Here is a 16,859-nt window from a genome sequence, read left to right as displayed (position 1 = left end):
GGTGGACGGAGAGCAGCAGATAGCAATTGCAAAGTAAGTGCGGGAGAATTAGTTGTTTTTTTTTGTTTTTTTTACAGTCAAACTCTAAGAATTACACCTCTAACTCAAAGCGTCACTCTTGCCTCTGCATTATGGTCCACTGAGCCGAATGCTGGTGTGGAAACTGTCCCTCCTGCCTGTCTTTGGAGTTCCTCCTGACTGACAGCTGAATGTGGGTCCAAAATGTTGGGTCAAGGACAGTTTATTGGCGTGTATGTCTGACTTGCATTCAGATTTTTAATCATGATGTCAAATCATGTGCTGCTGACCACTTTAAAATATAAAAATTTGTCTTTTCCTTGGCTTGTAGGAAATCTTGAGGAAATAAATGGCATCACATTATTAAGAAATGCACAGAGGGTGTATACTTGATTGCATTTATGATAACAGTTACAAAGAACCTGCACATTCTTATGTGGTATGATTTCACTCCAGGCGAACATTTTTTGGCAACTTTTTCAAGTCCTACTAACAGAGAAACATCAGCTCAACACATCTGTCTTTTTATAGACTAAACTCTTCACTTCTGCTGAATTGCAGAGATATCATCATGCTGGATGTCATGTTTCTGACAGTCTTTGATGTGACTTAGTACAGTGTGCTGTGTCTAGGGTACTGACATTTTTTTTAGTGGTTTCACGTAGATATTTATGTATTTTACAATGTGTGGTATATAATCGATGCGGAATATACCTGCATAAGCCTGGTAATTGCATAGTTGTTTTAGATTTGAGAGGGTTGCATCCTGTCAGCGATGAAAAGCCTAGGTGTGCTTCTACTGAGTGAGCTTGTCTGTTACATGAAGACACCGTCATACATGGAGCATGTGTGTTTTTTTTGCCTGTGGCTCGAACAGTCCTCAGGAACAGACTGTCTTTGTCCCAGAATTCATTCCTTCTTCTTCTTCCTTGTCTTCATTTCTTTCAATTTCCCTTCCTCTGTCAGTCTGTTTATTCTGGAGACTGTTTTGGTAGATTTTTGCCCTTGTGATTGAAAAGCTATTCCCTCACCTATATTTTCTCTCTGTTTCATCTGAAGCTTTTTTCTCTGTCTCGCTGTCTGACTCCATGCCAGCTGGCAGGGTATCTGCCCTCAGGTGTTTATTGACCAGTCCCTCGCTTTCCTTTGTATCTATCCATCCATTCATCCCTCCATCCAGCCAGTCTTTGCCAGTCCTCCCTGGTGGCTGTTCTTCGGTTGGACAGTGGAACGACAGTGTGCTGTGTTGTTTCTGAGACCCGGCCCGGCTCAGGCTGCTTCAGCAAGCTCGCTTTCGTCCAGTTGTAAAACCCATCAGTTACTGGTATCTTGTGCTTATAATACCTACTGTCTCTCAGGCATAACGTGGAGTTTGTTTATGATCTTCTCTTTAACTTTTGTTTTTTATCTTTCCGGTAAAGTTTGTTTGTATGTCGTAAGATCAAAGTTATGGGGACAGTCAATAAGAGTGGCTTCATAGACCAACCATGTTCAGGTCAGTCCCTTCAGATTGTATTTGGTTATCAGACATATGGTTAAACATCAGTACTGTCAGATCGGTTTCCTACTGGCCAAACTGAACCAGGTCATCTGAATTGATCTGATGGCTGAGCACAACCTGTTGCATGATAAGCGGCAATCTGGCATAGTTGCAAAGATAATTAATGGAGGAGAACACTGAACACTGAAGTGTACTGAACTATACCCTGCATAATTAGCAAAAACTCAGTGAGAAGTGGTTGTGAACCATCTCACAAATTACAAAATGACAGTTAATCCTCAAACATGTGTCCACTTAGAGCAATTTGTGGATCAAACTGTTCCCAGAGTGTGATCTTTTTTAATACATAAGAACTTGTTTCCTATTTCTAAAGCTGTTCGTGTCAACTCAGAGCAACAACAGATATACGGTACTGTGCAACAGTCTTGAGCCACCCATTATTGCTTTACATTTTGCTTCCAAGCAGCCAGACTTTCTTCTAATGTTTTACTGAGGCCTTGAGGAATAGTTCTTCAGGCCATCTGAAAGTCTTTCAAGATTTTTCTTTTGACATTTGCTGCTTTTTTTTCTCTCATTTTCACTCCCGAAAATGAGGAAGAGTCCTTGTACCGGACTATGTTCAAGGAAATTTTTTCTTAACACTGACCCGTGAATTATTCAAGCATAAAAAAGTCACCTAACTCCAGGGATGAACCCCTTTAAATTCTATCTCTAGTCCCTTTGTTACTAGCACAACACATCATTTTTTCCCATTTCTTTAGTTGAATCTAAATGCCATGTTTGACTGGCATAAATGATATTTTTACACCAACAAGGTGATTCCCAAAGAGCTATTAGCTGAAAACATGGCACATCTCAGCAATTTGAAATTTCTTTTTTTAACATTATCAGGAAAGAAGTACAACAATAGTCCCACAGACAATGCAAATGCTGTAAAAGCATACTTGGATAGAAAAACACACAGTGGAACACAAACGGTTATAGGCTGGCCTTCCTCGAGCGCAGACCCGAAGCAGTGTGGGATCATCTTTACAGCAAATGGAATAAAAAGCAGCCAACATCCAAGGAAGAGCTTTGAATGACCTTCAAGAAGCTATTGCTGACGACTACCTAAAGAAATTACAAGAAAGCTTGACTAAGAGAGTTCAGGCTGTGTTAAAGAAGTAAAGATTGGCAGAACTGTACAAATGCTCATGTTTCAATATATCCCTGCTTCTATTTCCCATTGCCCGAGTACGAGTGCTTTGATTTATTTCCATCTGCGATCTAGTTGGACAGATTGAACGAGCAACAGGCTAAAGTATAGTCAAGCAGACTGACCAAGGTTTCAGAAGAACAGATACCACTTGATTACAGAAGAACGACTCCCTTGAGTTTAATGTAGTAAAAGTTTCACATTGGCAGCAGGCGGATAATCTACTTCCAGTTATAAAAAATATATTCAGGTTTGCCAAGTTCTTCTTTCTAACTCTTTGTGGTCCTCACATACATACAGACACGCATGCTTTATAGAAATACACCAAAGGAGCTGAGGCACAGTCATCTACACATGAATGCATAGGTTTACACACGCATGAAGCTGTGTCTGTCCTTGGAACTGAGCCGGGTGTCTGGTGCTAATTGTTTATGAAGCCTCGTTGAGAGTAACCGAAAGGCTGGTTGAATGGTGCGTGTCTCTGAGAGCCTTTGTATGATGGCATACACAGCCCCGTCAGTCCTGCGCTGCCCTCCATTGCCACGTCTGCTGTCTTTTATCTATTCCTCTTAAACGCCTCTAAGTGCCAGCAACATGTGTTAGTGAGGATGAAGTGATGCAGAGAGAAAGAGAGACCGAAAGCAGGACGGGCAGATGGAGGAAAAAGGGGGGAAAAATAAGACTGTTGGAGAAAAATCACCGAAAACATGAGAGCGACTGATGTTATAGAGGAAGAATAAGAGCAGCTGAGGGAAAAAGAGGGCCGACAGATTATAAAAGAGAGGAAATAATATAGAAAAATAGAAAGATGGGGAAATAGACAAAGAGAGCAACTGAGGGGAGGGAGATGAGAGAGGAAGAGAGAGGGGGAGAGGGATGGGAGGAAGAGGATGAATAGGGTAATAATGGCTCAGTGTGAGAGCTGTTGTAGAAAAAGAGAGAACGGCTGAGTGAAGAAGAGAACAAAATGAGGCTGAGGGCACTCAGACAGATAGAATTAGACACACCGCAGAGGTTCACTGTGCGTGTGTGTGTTTGTGTGCAAGGCTGAGAGGGAGTGTGCTTTTGTTTCTGTGTGTTTGTGTGCACTGGTGTAGAGTGTGTGTGTGTGTGGGCAGCAGTTTTCTTAGGAAGGGCACTATTGCTGTTGGTGTGAATGGATGGATGGAGGATAAGGGGACCAAGAAAAAGCATTTTCGTGAATTTTCCCAGTTTTCGGAAATGGACAAACATAATAACATGAAATAGCCGGCTGAGACAGGTGGAGAGCTCGGGAGGAATTTTCTGAGGTTTTCGGCTCTCTGTGAATGTTCGTATGTTTATTGTTGGATTGTGAGGACAAGCTGAGTGAAACTAGTGTGAAGGTGCTAAAAGACCCAAATGATGAGCGTAGCTCTAATGCTGCCTCCATCCCACCACCTCTGCTGTTCGCTCACACAATCCCCCACGTTTCTTCTCTCAGTCTCACAGAAATGTCACTGACAGAACTTCTTGCTCATTAAGAAGGTGTTTAAATGCAACAAAGGCTTAATGTGCTGTAGAGGTGTATCATATGCTCTGTGCTCATTGTGTACTTATGATCCTGCAATATGCAACATGATTATATATCCCCTACTACTCTCTCCTTCTGTCTCTCACTCTCATTTCTCTCTCTTTCCATCACAGGCGGAGATTGTCAAGCGTCTCAGTGCCATCTGTGCTCAGATCACCCCTTTCCTCTCTCAAGAGGTAAGTGTTACTACAGCCAGAGACATTTACACATGCACAAGCAACATGCTGGCACAAAAAAGGGGAGAAAACCACTCATACCTCAGACACTTCCTCACAGAATATCAGAAATCATATACTGGATACAGCAGCGGTCTCCAACTTTTTTTGCGCCACGGACCAGTTTATGCCCGACAATATTTTCACAGACCGGCCGTTAAGGTGTCGCAGATAAATACAACAAAATAAAACTAGTACCGGTACCGAAAAAAGAAGATTTATTCATAACACACGTGAAAAGACCCAGGAAAACCGAGTTAACGATAAAAACGATAACAAAATAACGCTGAAAACTGATAAAACCCCTGAAAACTAGACATTTCACACCTGAGCCTCAACTCTCGCGGCCCGGTACCAAACGACTCACGGACCGAGGCCCGAGGGTTGGGGACCGCTGGCATACAAGACATTTAACAGTCGAAGAATTTAAATACTAATCCTGATTTGCTACACAGATGTTAATTCATCCAAATCCTTTACATTTTAAAGTAAGCATATTGATAATGGAACGTTAACTTTCAGTGGAATGTTGTCACTTGGACAGAATTCTGTATTATATACAGTTAGATCCATAATTTGTTGGATAAAAACATTTAGTGTTGCCTCTGAGTCCCACAGTTTCAGGCTTAATGTCAACTGGACAGTGTTGAATTTGTATTTCGCTTTATTTTCACTGTAATTTTGCCAGTGAATAATTCCACCATCGGGCTGAAAAAGCAAAATAAACCGAGAGAAAGCAAAAACGTTACGAGTGGCCAAATCTACAATTTGGTTTATTCCTAAAAATAAGGACTCCACTCACCAGCTCTGCTTTTTTAACAGCAAATCTGTGAGAAAAGTTGGAGGCAATGTTACGGCTGCCAGTAGAACCATGTCAGTAGTGTTTACTGATGATGTGAATGGAAAATGAACCAAAGCAGACTGAAAAAACAACCCAAGAGTTTATCAATGAAAAGAAAATGGGTATTTTTTAAAGGCAAAAAGTGATTCACTTGTTCTCAAACCAATAGACCACGCTTTTCAGGTATTTAATACAAATCTTAAGGCAGAAGGACCAACAAACAATAAAGCAACTAATAGCAGCTGCAGTAAAAGTCTAGTTGAGCATCCTGAGGTAGGAAACACAGCATTGATGTTCATGGGTTCTAGACTTTTTGCTTCTGAAAATGTGGAACTGTGTATAAAAATATCAGTAAATACTAAACAGTTGAATATTTCTTTCTTTTTTAACGACTTGAATTAAAGCTGAAAGCCTGCACTTCAATCATGTCTTGAGTGTTTGATTTTAAATCCAATGCAGCGGTGCACAGAGGCGGCATTATTAAAAACGATCTCCAACAAATTATTGATCTGGCTCTGTTAGGAGAACACAACAACTGGCTAATTTTTAAGATAAATAAATCAAACCAACAATAATATATAACAATAACAATTTCACAGTTAGTGTAGCAGATGTGATTGATACTTCTACATTTCTGACTTGAAGGGGCCACCATGTCATGTTACAGTCAGCTAATATTTGATACTATTATTATTATTATTATTATTTAATGTAATGCCCCATGGTGAAAACAAGGTATTACAGTCATATGCATTGTATGTGTTTCTGGGGTTATTTACTAATGAACTATCCAATAGCGAATGGCGCTGATAACATAATAAATCTCACAACTTTCAGTGTAACTGGAGACAAAGCAGAAGTCTTTAGCATAGACGCAGCTATACAGCACATCATGAAGTAAGCTCTCTGACTACTCTAAGTTAAATACATACTTTTTTTAAGAGCTTCAGGGCCTCTTATCATTCAGAAACATTATCACCATTCCTGCACGAGTGTTTTGCTTCATTAATTGCTCCTTAAAGCCGTAATTTAATTTGTATGTGCTTAGAGGAGCAGAATTATTGATGATATATTGTTACATTGTTGCTCTGACTTTGGGCGAGACAACAAAACAGATTAAATGAGAGGAAACCATTTTTATAGTTTAATTCTACTGCGTCAGTGTGATTTTTACTGTACATTTGTGTGTGCGTGGAGGGTTTTTTGTGCAGGTGTGTACATTGTGTACATTGTAAATACAAACCTGCAGACACCCTCCTTTTTTTTGTCTCCAAGTGTGAGTGTACACTGAGTGCGCTACCTGGAGACAGCAAGGTCACAGCTTTGTCAGTTTGATCAATATTGACACTGTGTGTATTCTGTGTGTAGGTGTGCAACAGCGGCACACACATGTATGTTTGAGTTTGTGCGACTGATTACATTGGGATTTTGTTCAAACAGAGCTGAGGTTTTCGTTAGCCTTGCTCTCGGTGTGTGTGAATGCGCACGTATCTCTGTACGTGTCTGGCTACAGTGTGTGCGCTTCCGTTTTTTGTGACGTTCTCTCAATGTTTGTGTTGTGTGAATGCATGGTTGCTCCATCCAGACCATCTTATTTGCACTACCTGTACCGGCTTTGGATGGAGGCAGCAGCGTTTCTCTAGCTTGTTTAATGTAAAAGTCCCCGTTGTGTCATTACTGAGTGTACATGCAATATACTCTACATCACATTATGCTTACAGTATATATCCCAGTACACACCGTGGATGATTATGCACTGTAATATGTCTTTCTTTCACTTTCTCCCTTTATGTGTATGTGTAGCACCAGCAACAGGTGGTCCAAGCTGTGGAGAGGGCCAAGCAGGTCACTATGGCTGAACTCAACGCCATCATCGGGGTGAGTCACCTTGATTCATCAACACAGAGGAACTAAGAATGATGGGAATTAAATTATTATTCATTCTTAATGTCTATAAATACAAACGTCTGTGATGAGCAGTCCTGTGAAAATGATTCAGTAGCTTGCAGAACCACCTTTAACAGCAGTAACTTTCCATTTCTCTCACATCCTTATGGAGAAGTTTTGCCCCCCCCCCCTTCTTTACAACTTCACTTCACCTCATTGAGATTTGCGGGCATCTGTTTATGCACAGCTCTCTTAAGGTCCCGTATCAGCATTTCGATCAGGTTGAGGTCTGGACTTGGACTCCACTGCAACACAGTCATTCTTTTCTTTTGCAGTGATCCTGCTGTTTGCTTCCTCTTGAGCAACATCAGGTGGTCACCCAAAAAGTTGATTCACAATACTTTGAATACTAACTTATTAGACTTATCAGAGTATTTTTTTCATCACCAAAAGCACGCCCTTGCACATTTGGCTATATTGTCCTGAGTATGCATGTGCCCCACTGCACATTAGGGCTGCCACGATTAGTCGACTAGTCACGATTACGTCGACTATCAAAATCGTCGACGACTGATTTAATAGTTGACGTGTCGTTTGAAGCTTTGTAAGATCACAAAAGACGCAGGAATAAGTAGTAGGATTTAAGAGTGTAATAACGGACTGAAACAGAAGATGGCAGCACTGCATGTACAAGGATGCCAGCTGCCGTTAAACCCCAAAGAAGAAGAAGCAGCTGTGTCCCAGAATTCATAGCGCAGCCCAGCTCAGTTTCCAACAATGGCGGCAGCTGGTTAGTTTTAATATTACTCTTATTATTCTTTCTGGGTCACAAAATAAACGTTTAACATATTTTCAGGCGAGAATGTAGCTGTGTAAAACTTAAATATCTGCTCAGTTTATCAAGACACCACATATTTTGAAAAGCGCTCTGACGGTTTCGGAGACATCTGTTACCCACTAGCTCGATAGCTAACCGGGGGCTAGGCTCACTAGAGCCCGTGAGAACACCGGACTCCCTGCAGATCGTTTTCAAACCCACCGCCGTCTGTCGCTACTCAGGTTAAACATACATAAGTCACTTAAATGTTATTGTTTGGCTTTTTTTAGAAGTGTATTTATTCCTGAGTAAATCGGTTTGGCTGAAGTTAGTTTGTCCTGTTATATTTTAGATAGCAAGGAGTTTATTAAACTTCACCCAAACAATGCAAAACTATCATCTTGTCTTTATTTTTAGTTAGCACATACCTTAAACACTTAAAGCTGTAAGCTAATGATAGTTATATAAGAGCAGATGCATGCTGGTGCAATAAGCTGTACGTTGTACGTCCAATGGATGCATGATCTGATTAGTCGACTAATCCCAAAAATAATTGGTGACTAGTCGACTATCAAAATAATTGTTTGTGGCAGCCCTATTGCACATATATGTACGTTTCCTCATTTCACCGTGAGATGATATTGGTCGCATCTAACCGGCGATGCCCTCATCATTTTTCATTGCAGCGGCAGCTTAAACCAAACTAAACGCTCGCCGTTAACGTGTGGGAGCTGTGGCGCCAGCATCGTTCTCCTCCTCTTCTCCACCACTGTTGTGGAGCTATGTTTAGCTCACAGGTGCTTCCTCAAATTTGAAGGGGGGAGCTTTTCGCAGCTGACAGACACTTTACACCTGGGCACAGTTTGCATTTCCCTGTGATCTTCCTGCCATTTTCACCCACAAACTTAAAATAATGTGGATACTTCCAAAACATAAAGGCTTTCATCGCTGCCATCTTACTTGCAGAGCTACATGCACAGCGAGACCATTTGGCAAATGTTGATCATGTGAGCGGAAGGTCAGCGAGTAGAAGAGGTCAGATTTGAACAGGAATGGTTTATTAATCTGAAGATTTGACACAACTAAATAATGAGTTGCCTGAATCATCAATTCTAGAACTTTACCAATGTTCATATTGTGCATATGATCTGCTTGTCTGTATATACATATATATGTACGCACAGAGAGACACAGTGATGCTCCTGAGTGCTGTAGTAGATGGGGCTTTCCACAGCTTGTCAGAGCACTGATCACATTACTGTCTACTTAAGGCCCTTTGTTCCTCCCAGCACTACAAACACTGCTGTCTCTAAGGTGTGTGTGCTTTTGTGTGTGTATGTGTGTCTAATACACCGGCTTGACAAAACAGCACACAAAAACACATCATAATGCTCCCCTCAGGATAATAGCCTTTCTTTATCTATAGCTGCTCCTTTGCTCTCCTCTCTCTCTCTCTCCTCATTTTTCTCCATCTCTCTTTTTTTCTTGCCTTCGTCATTTTCTTTCTGGATTTTCCCCACAATCTTTTATCGTTCTCTCCATCTTACATCGGCCGTGTCCTCATTTCTTCTCTGCCATCATTTTTTTTCTCTTACCTTTTATTCTCCCTGCTGCACACTTGCCTTCCCTTTCTTCCTGCACTCATTTACTCTTTCCCCTGTTCATGTAATTCTCCTTCACTTTTCATTGCTTCCTATGTTATTTCCTTCTATTTCTCCTCATCATTTGCTCTGTGACTCAAACATTTTCATCCTTCCCTTTAATCCTCCCTGTGTTTTCCCATGGCCCCTTTTCTACCTTTTTCTTCTCCTTTATAATAAATCCCATTGCCTCGATATCTCACTCTTCTATTCACTTCTTGGTTTCATTCTCAACTGCCTTTGCTTCCTGGGTGTATCATGATCATTCAATTTCATTCTGCCTTTCTTTCCTTGTCCTCTTTCCCATCCTTGGTCTCCATCCTTTCACCTGTTAATCCTCTAATCACTTTCACATCCTGTCCACTTTCATCTTAACATCCTTCTTCACCGTTTGGCTCTCCATGTGTGTTTTATTTAATTCGCCTTCTCCCTTTCTCATGTTTTTCCTCAATTCTTTTTCCAACCACAACACTGCCTTCCCCCTCACTTCACTTCTCCCGTTTTTCATTCCCTTTTCTTCTTTACCTTGTCTTTTCTAACCACACACTCCCTTGTATCTCACCCTCCCTCCCCTTACTCCTTACCTCCCCGCTACTTTCTTTCCCTGTGGCCACAGCAGCAGCAGCTCCAGCACCTGTCTCACCACGCCCCTGGCATCCCCCTGACGCCACACCCATCAGGGCTGTCCCTGGGCGCAGGGGGCTCAGGACTGCTGGCACTGACGGGGGCTTTGGGGGTCTCAGCCCACCTTGCCTCCAAAGATGAGCGCAACCACCTGGACCCTGAACATCTCAGAGGTAAAGAAGCGTTTATCCTCTTCGTTCTCAGTTTTGACTGTAAAACCAGGATTATGTGTTTTGGTAGAGTATTTGTCATGAGGATATTCTGAGTGAGCAGCTAGAATAAAAGACTTTTGTCTCCTCTGTGACTTTGAGCAGCGTTAGTCTTTTCTACTATTGAAACCGACTGCTTTTACTTGCACTCACACTCATCAGAACATTTTGTTTCTTAATGTGGACGTTTTTACCCCTAAAAATCCCTCCAGCCCTGAAGTGAACCACGGTTGTTCCACAGTGAGAATCAGTGTACTTGTTTTTGTTTCAGGTTTACACAAAGTGCTTGATCGATGATAAAATCAATGACAGTATTGAACATTTTGAGCAGATTTGGTTAGCTAGTTCTGTACATGTGAGGCTGAGGAAAAGGCTGAGGGAAACTGCGCGTGCACCTATCGAATGTCAAACGCGCAGAGATGATTTTTTGCTTCCTAAAATGTGTCTGTTTTCCAACATTTGCATTTCTGATTTTTGTCTTTAATTGGCTTCATTTGTCATCCTAGAATCGGCGGATAGTAACTCATGACAGCTGCAGAATAAGAAAAAGATCATTTTTTATCATTTTTAACCACACAAAATGTAGTCAAAAATGCAAAGCAGCACTATACATCATCTCTGACTGGCAGCTGCTTTGTAATTTGTCCAGGAACTCACCTTTTGGACTCAGTTTGAACTTTCCTGTTTCGATTGCTGTCTTACCATGACCAGATGTATTCATGGCCTTTCTGTAAATGCAGGAGAAACGCTCTCTCCCTATGAACTTCCTTTCACCCCGATAGAATATCTTATCTTTGTGCAGTTTTTCCGGCAGCGAGCCAAGAGAGACTTTCTCATGAATAAACTGAGAGCTAGAAAGAAAAATGGAAGGAATCGGTGAGAACAGAAACGGGGGAAAGATAAAGAGATCACTGTGTTCGTATTGTCACGTTAAGCATCTGTGTAAGAGCTTATGCATGTCTGCAGCTGTGTGTGTTTCTGTTCTTACATATGAGACGAAGAATGAGGGAAAAGATGGTGAGCGTTGATGGCAGCAGGGGAAGACAGCGAGCTTTGTCTGCTTGGAGAAGAAAGAGAGGGAAAGATAGAGAGGATAGAGGAGGCTGGAGTCGGGCACAATAGTGGGTTTGTATCTTTATTAGACAGAAGTCGTCGTAGTTCAGCCTAACCTTGGCTGACTGGGGACTGTTGTTGTTGTTATCGGCACTGACGTCAAACTTTCTCTCTTCTCCCCATTTTCCCTTCTTCATCGCTCTCTTCTTTTCTCTGCTCGGTTTTCTTTCCTTCCCTTTCTCTGCCCCAACCCAGAGGGAGCGCCCAGCAGGGTGAGTAGTGTTGCATGTGTGTACCTTGATGTAAGTGTTTTGTACGCCCACGTTTCACCGTGTGCACGCGCGTGTGTGACAGTGATAAACTGAGGGAAATGGAGACGCGCCGCAAAGTGGCCTCTAAAAAAGGCAGTGTTTTGCTGGAGCTCAGCCAGGAGTAGCACTGCTCAACACCGGCACAATAGCAGCTCATCACCATCAACCTTGAGCTTCTCAAGGTTTTCCACATTATACTAACGTCTGAGCTCGCCGCAGTCGACCGTTATCTGGAGGAGCCCACGAACTGAGTTAATGGACTGTTTCTTTATCAGCGCCACAAATATTCGGGTAATCTACAACATATACAGAACACGAGGAAGGATTATATCTGAGTTAATGTTAAATGCTGCCCAAAATACCCCAAAATAAGAAATGCAAGTAAAACCGCTAAATAGTGGCCGTGAATCGCCAAATATTCCTGAACAGCAGATCCAACAGCGATTAGATGCTTCAGAGTCGAAACTATCCTTAGTTAATATTAAACCTAATGTGCAAAAGTGCCGTCGTCACCATGAAGTGAAATCGCTGCACCAGAAAATCAAAATGCTGTTCACCATGAATGGATGAACAGTTCAAAGGCTTATGGAGTTTGTAGCCTGCAGGAAGTAATGTAATGTTTGAACACATGTTGCTCCAAGAGCAAAAATTATCAGTTTACCAGCCCGGTTCCAAAAAAAGTTGGGCTGTTGTGCAGAATGGAAATAAAAACAGAATGTGTTGATGTCCAAATCTGAAAAAGATGTTTTATTAACAGCAGAACATAGGAAACATGAGTGGATGCATGGTGGACGCAACGTGTTTCAAAAACTTTGAGATAAAATGAACCAGATGCCAGAAGATTATTCGACATGAAACAAAAAATATAAGAAGTTTGGGTTAGTTAGTTTGTTTGGGTTTGTGGTTGTTTGACAGTTTTTATATGTACAGTAACTTATTCTGAGTTTCATTGGCACAATAAGAATAAACCAAAGTGACACAGATGACATTACAGTAGCTGTCTTTTCTTTAAGGTGACATTTCACTGCAGCACTGACCTGTTGGAGTTTTTCCATCAGAAGCAGCAAAATTATTTGTATGAAAACTGAAAAAGAAACTAAAGAGGAGAAACTTGAAACTGGGTGGAGGGGAGAATGTGCTGGCAGCGGTGGGGTGTTGTTAAAAATACCAACAAGTCTTTGTTCTAGCTTTATTGTGAAATAAAAATGATTTAGGGCCGCTGCTGACTTTACTTTCCCTCGCTCTTTCTGCAGTGAAAACCTTAGCATAATTTAACTGCGAGCACAATGCCGATTGTTAAGCACCAAGAAAATATTTCTCTCATGAGCGGAGGTTTCTGCTGAACTTAGCCAAGCATTACCGCATTTGGGGAAGAAAGGGAGGAGGAGGAGGATGCATATCAATTGACATTTATCAGAGAGCCCCACGCTGGCAAAAACAAGTTTGAATTTGAAATGGAGGGGGGGAAAGGGACAGCGAGAGGAAGTGAACAGAAGAGGAGAAAAAAGGCGGAAAAGAATGACACGAGGGAAATTTGCGGAGCTGCACTGAGGTCCATTGTGTAGCCTCTTCTCTCGTGTGTTGTACTCCTTCCTGCCGTTCCCGTGGGCTCCTTCCTGTGTGACTCACTCGTGTGTTAAACCCTCGCTGTTCTTGTCCTCCCCACGGGGGGACAGAGAATGAAAAGTGGCCCTCGCCGAACCTCCGGCCCTTGCCCCAGTCCTAAAACAACACAATGCTTTGATCGGGTTTTCAGAGTGCTGAGCACCAGGAAAGGCTTGTAAATATACCTGCACAGCTTTATTGGCCAATAATGAGACTCATATTTTACATGAAGACTGCTGTGTCGAGGGAGAGCAGTAATTAGCTTTATGGGCTGGCCTGTGCACCGCTATGACCGTGTCTTAACCCGTGCTTGTGTTTTTCTGTGTGTGTTTTGTGTGCTTTTAATGTCTGTTTTTCCATCCACTGTATCTCCACGTGTTTACTTTGCTGTGTTTGATCATTTGCGAGTGTGACGTGAATCTGCGTGTCATGCCCTGGGCGGTCGTTACCTGTGCTTTTGCTGTGAGGTCGTGTTCACGCGTTCATACTTTTGATTGTGTTCCTGTCTTTTCTTTTCCCCCAGAGTAAGTCGGTGTCATCCACAGACAGCCAGCCAAATGAAGAGCGCCAAGGCCCATCAGGAGGTTACGCCTCCTCGCAGGGAGGAGCTGAGGCCAAGAGAAGGCGCTGTGACGACAAAGAGTCTCTCCCGCCACATTCCTACGTATGTGTTTGTTACCTTCACCAATGTTATTAAGGGTTGGTTCAGTAGTGAAGGCCGGAGGGCGCTGCGTAGGTGGTGAATCTCAGATCAGATACAGAACTGGATCCAAGTGTTTTTTGAGAGGATTCTTTTCCATTCTTTCAGAATTTCTTCACAAAAAATATCGACATAAATTTAAAAAAAAAATGTATATATAGTCTTGATGTTCTTAAAAAAAATTGCAGTGACCCAGATTCAGATGTCCTACACCAGGGGTGTCCAACTCCAGGCCTCAAGAGCCAGTGTCCAGCAACACAGCTGATTTAAATGCTTAAATGACCTCCTCAACATGTCTTGAAGTTCTCCAGATGCCTGGTAATGAACGAATTATTTGATTCAGGCGTGTTGACCCAGGGTGGTATCTTAAACCTGCGGGACACCGGCCCTCGAGGCCTGGAGTTGGACACGGTGTGGACACAATCTCGGACCCAATCCAAGCATGTTGCAGTGGGAATTTTCAACCTTGGTGACAGGAAGTGTGTTATGTGACTTTGTGCTTATAATCTGAGCCTGAAACGATGCCACTGAGAAAAATAAAATGCAGCAGCGGAGGTAACAACCAACGGGAGGAATCATAAAAGTTACATGTAAACTAACAACTTTTGTTCTTTATATCAACCAAAGATGTCTGTCTGATGTGTGGTTGTGTGTGTCTGTATGACATTGCCTATGACATTACGGGCCACCCGGGGGTCGGGGGCCCGTGGCCAATTAGAGTCGTGTTTGGTTTGGATGGGTCCAGTGGGGAAGAGCAAGCAGCCAGAGGCGATGTAATGCCAGAAGAGAGATGGCCAAGGCAGATAGCTGTAATGAATTAGATGGCTGTGTGTTTGCAGTCTGGAGGATTGATTGACACCGGGAGTCTGTCTGTGCAAGACGGCCTCCAGCTAAGTCAGTTTGGCATCAGCAGCAACAGTCCAAATCTTCCCATTAGTTCAGAAAGAGAACAAGCACAGAGAGCTTCCACTTTCTGAATGTTTTTCCTCTCTTTCCGTCTGTCGAGCCGAATTACGCCTCCCATTTCTCCCTGTTTGCCTTTTCCTATTCTATATCTTTCTCTGTCTCTTTACCGCTGTTTCTCAGTTCCTCTTGCTTTTTCGCTCACGCTCCACGCTCTACTTCTTGTTTCCTTTTCATTTTTATTCCATCTGTATTATTTTCTGCCCTTTTTTTTCCCCCCTTGAACTTTTTTCTCGTCCCTCCTCACCATCATTTCCACACTGTCTCTCTCGCTTCATCTCTTGCGGGGTTTTTTTGTGTGTGTGTTTTTGGTTTTTGTTCCAGGAAGGAGGTTGTAGACATTGTCCTGTTTTGGCTCTGCATAATAAGGCACTGATGTCACTCCACACTGATGTCAATAGGAATATCAGGCCATGATCACATCAAAGCGCTGTTGCCATGGTGACTAAGTGCCATCGTTCTCACCCCAGAAAAAAAAAAGGAGAGAGAGATGGAGAGATGGCTAGACGAAGAGGGGAAAAAATGTGCTGTGTGTGTGTGCGTATGACTGAGATCAAAAAATCTTTGTACAGGGGGATGTTTGGTGAGAATATATGATATACAATATCTCTGTGTTAAATGTTGCATGGACGGTGGACAGAGATCGAAAGGAAGCAAAGAGCAGCCAGTGATATTGATATATCGATCTGTGTGCGCACTTGTGTGTCTTTATTATTTAACTTCTCCATGTACACACGCAGCATATTGTATCTCTGTGCTGGTGACTGAGGAGGGAAAAAAAGCTGTTTTATCTTAATGGATCTTGAAAAATCATGTTTTCCCCTTTCTTCTATCTTCTTTGCTCCTCAGGACAGCGATGGAGACAAGAGCGAAGACAATCTTGTAGTGGATGTCTCCAATGAGGTGAGACGCCAGTCTTTCTAAATGATTTTGACAGCACCTTGATGTGGCTGTTATCAGCAGGTTTTCACGAACGCATATATGTAAAAGAGGTTGCTTGTAGTGATGAATCCACAGAGAATTGTCACTTGACTCTGCTTTTCCACCTCCACTCTGTGGAGCTTTTTAGAAAATTGTCTGCTAATTTTTTTTCCCTTCATGTTCATCTTCATAGGCTGTATATAAGATGGATATAGATTCTGTATGTCAATATAGAAGCCAGATAGAGCTGCATTATCTTTAAAGGCCACCAGGGGGCAATAGCTGTGGTCGCAGAAAGATTTATTGTCTGTGGGGAAAACGGCTCTCTGCCGGGACTTTGGCAAACACATTGCTTCTCAGTTTATGGCCTCTATCACTCATTTTGGTTCCCACTGAATAAAACACAAGACCTGCTCATTACCAAATGGCAAACAGCAAAAGTTAGCGGCTGGCTTCTGAATTTAGCGGCTAGAGTCCGAAATCTCTTTCACAAGTTAGCAGAGGCCAAAAATTGAACTAAAAGGAAATGTTTTGTATCACAAGAGGTAACGCTCTTTCAGTCAAAAGAGCCAGCTTCACAGTAATGAAGAAAATATCTTTAATTGGTAATATTAATGAATGCATGGTGGTGGATGACAGTTCATTATACGGGATTTACAGAATTTTTTCTTCGCTTTCTTGCCAGTCAAAACTGGTAGAGTGCACACAGCGACCAAACTCTGAAAGACCACTGGTTTCTTATTAATAGAAGTTCAGTCTAATTTGTGAGTGACCTATCAGGAAAATACAGACTGAGCTCTGTGCAAC

General features: G+C 42.3%; 1 protein-coding gene across 3 annotated transcripts in view; it reads left to right on the top strand.

The window, feature by feature from the left end:
• tle2b (TLE family member 2, transcriptional corepressor b) overlaps positions 1 to 16,859 on the top strand; it is a 78,103-nt gene that overhangs the window by 46,251 nt on the left and 14,993 nt on the right. For 2 of the 3 annotated variants that reach the window (XM_014333145.2, XM_005920815.3), the window contains exons 5-10: positions 4,380 to 4,442; positions 7,126 to 7,200; positions 10,283 to 10,463; positions 11,808 to 11,824; positions 13,992 to 14,132; positions 15,981 to 16,034. In XM_014333145.2, the coding sequence (XP_014188631.1) occupies positions 4,380 to 4,442; positions 7,126 to 7,200; positions 10,283 to 10,463; positions 11,808 to 11,824; positions 13,992 to 14,132; positions 15,981 to 16,034 (531 nt within the window). The remainder of the gene's footprint in view (positions 1 to 4,379; positions 4,443 to 7,125; positions 7,201 to 10,282; positions 10,464 to 11,807; positions 11,825 to 13,991; positions 14,133 to 15,980; positions 16,035 to 16,859) is intronic. The other variant, XM_014333144.2, reaches the window with a different exon arrangement.

This window comes from Haplochromis burtoni, unplaced genomic scaffold (assembly GCF_018398535.1).
Source record: "Haplochromis burtoni strain Fernald_Lab_line unplaced genomic scaffold, NCSU_Asbu1 Contig_42, whole genome shotgun sequence".
NCBI lineage: Eukaryota > Metazoa > Chordata > Actinopteri > Cichliformes > Cichlidae > Haplochromis > Haplochromis burtoni.
The sequence above is the reverse complement of the archived record's forward strand: the minus strand, read 5'-3'. Positions and strand labels throughout refer to the sequence as shown.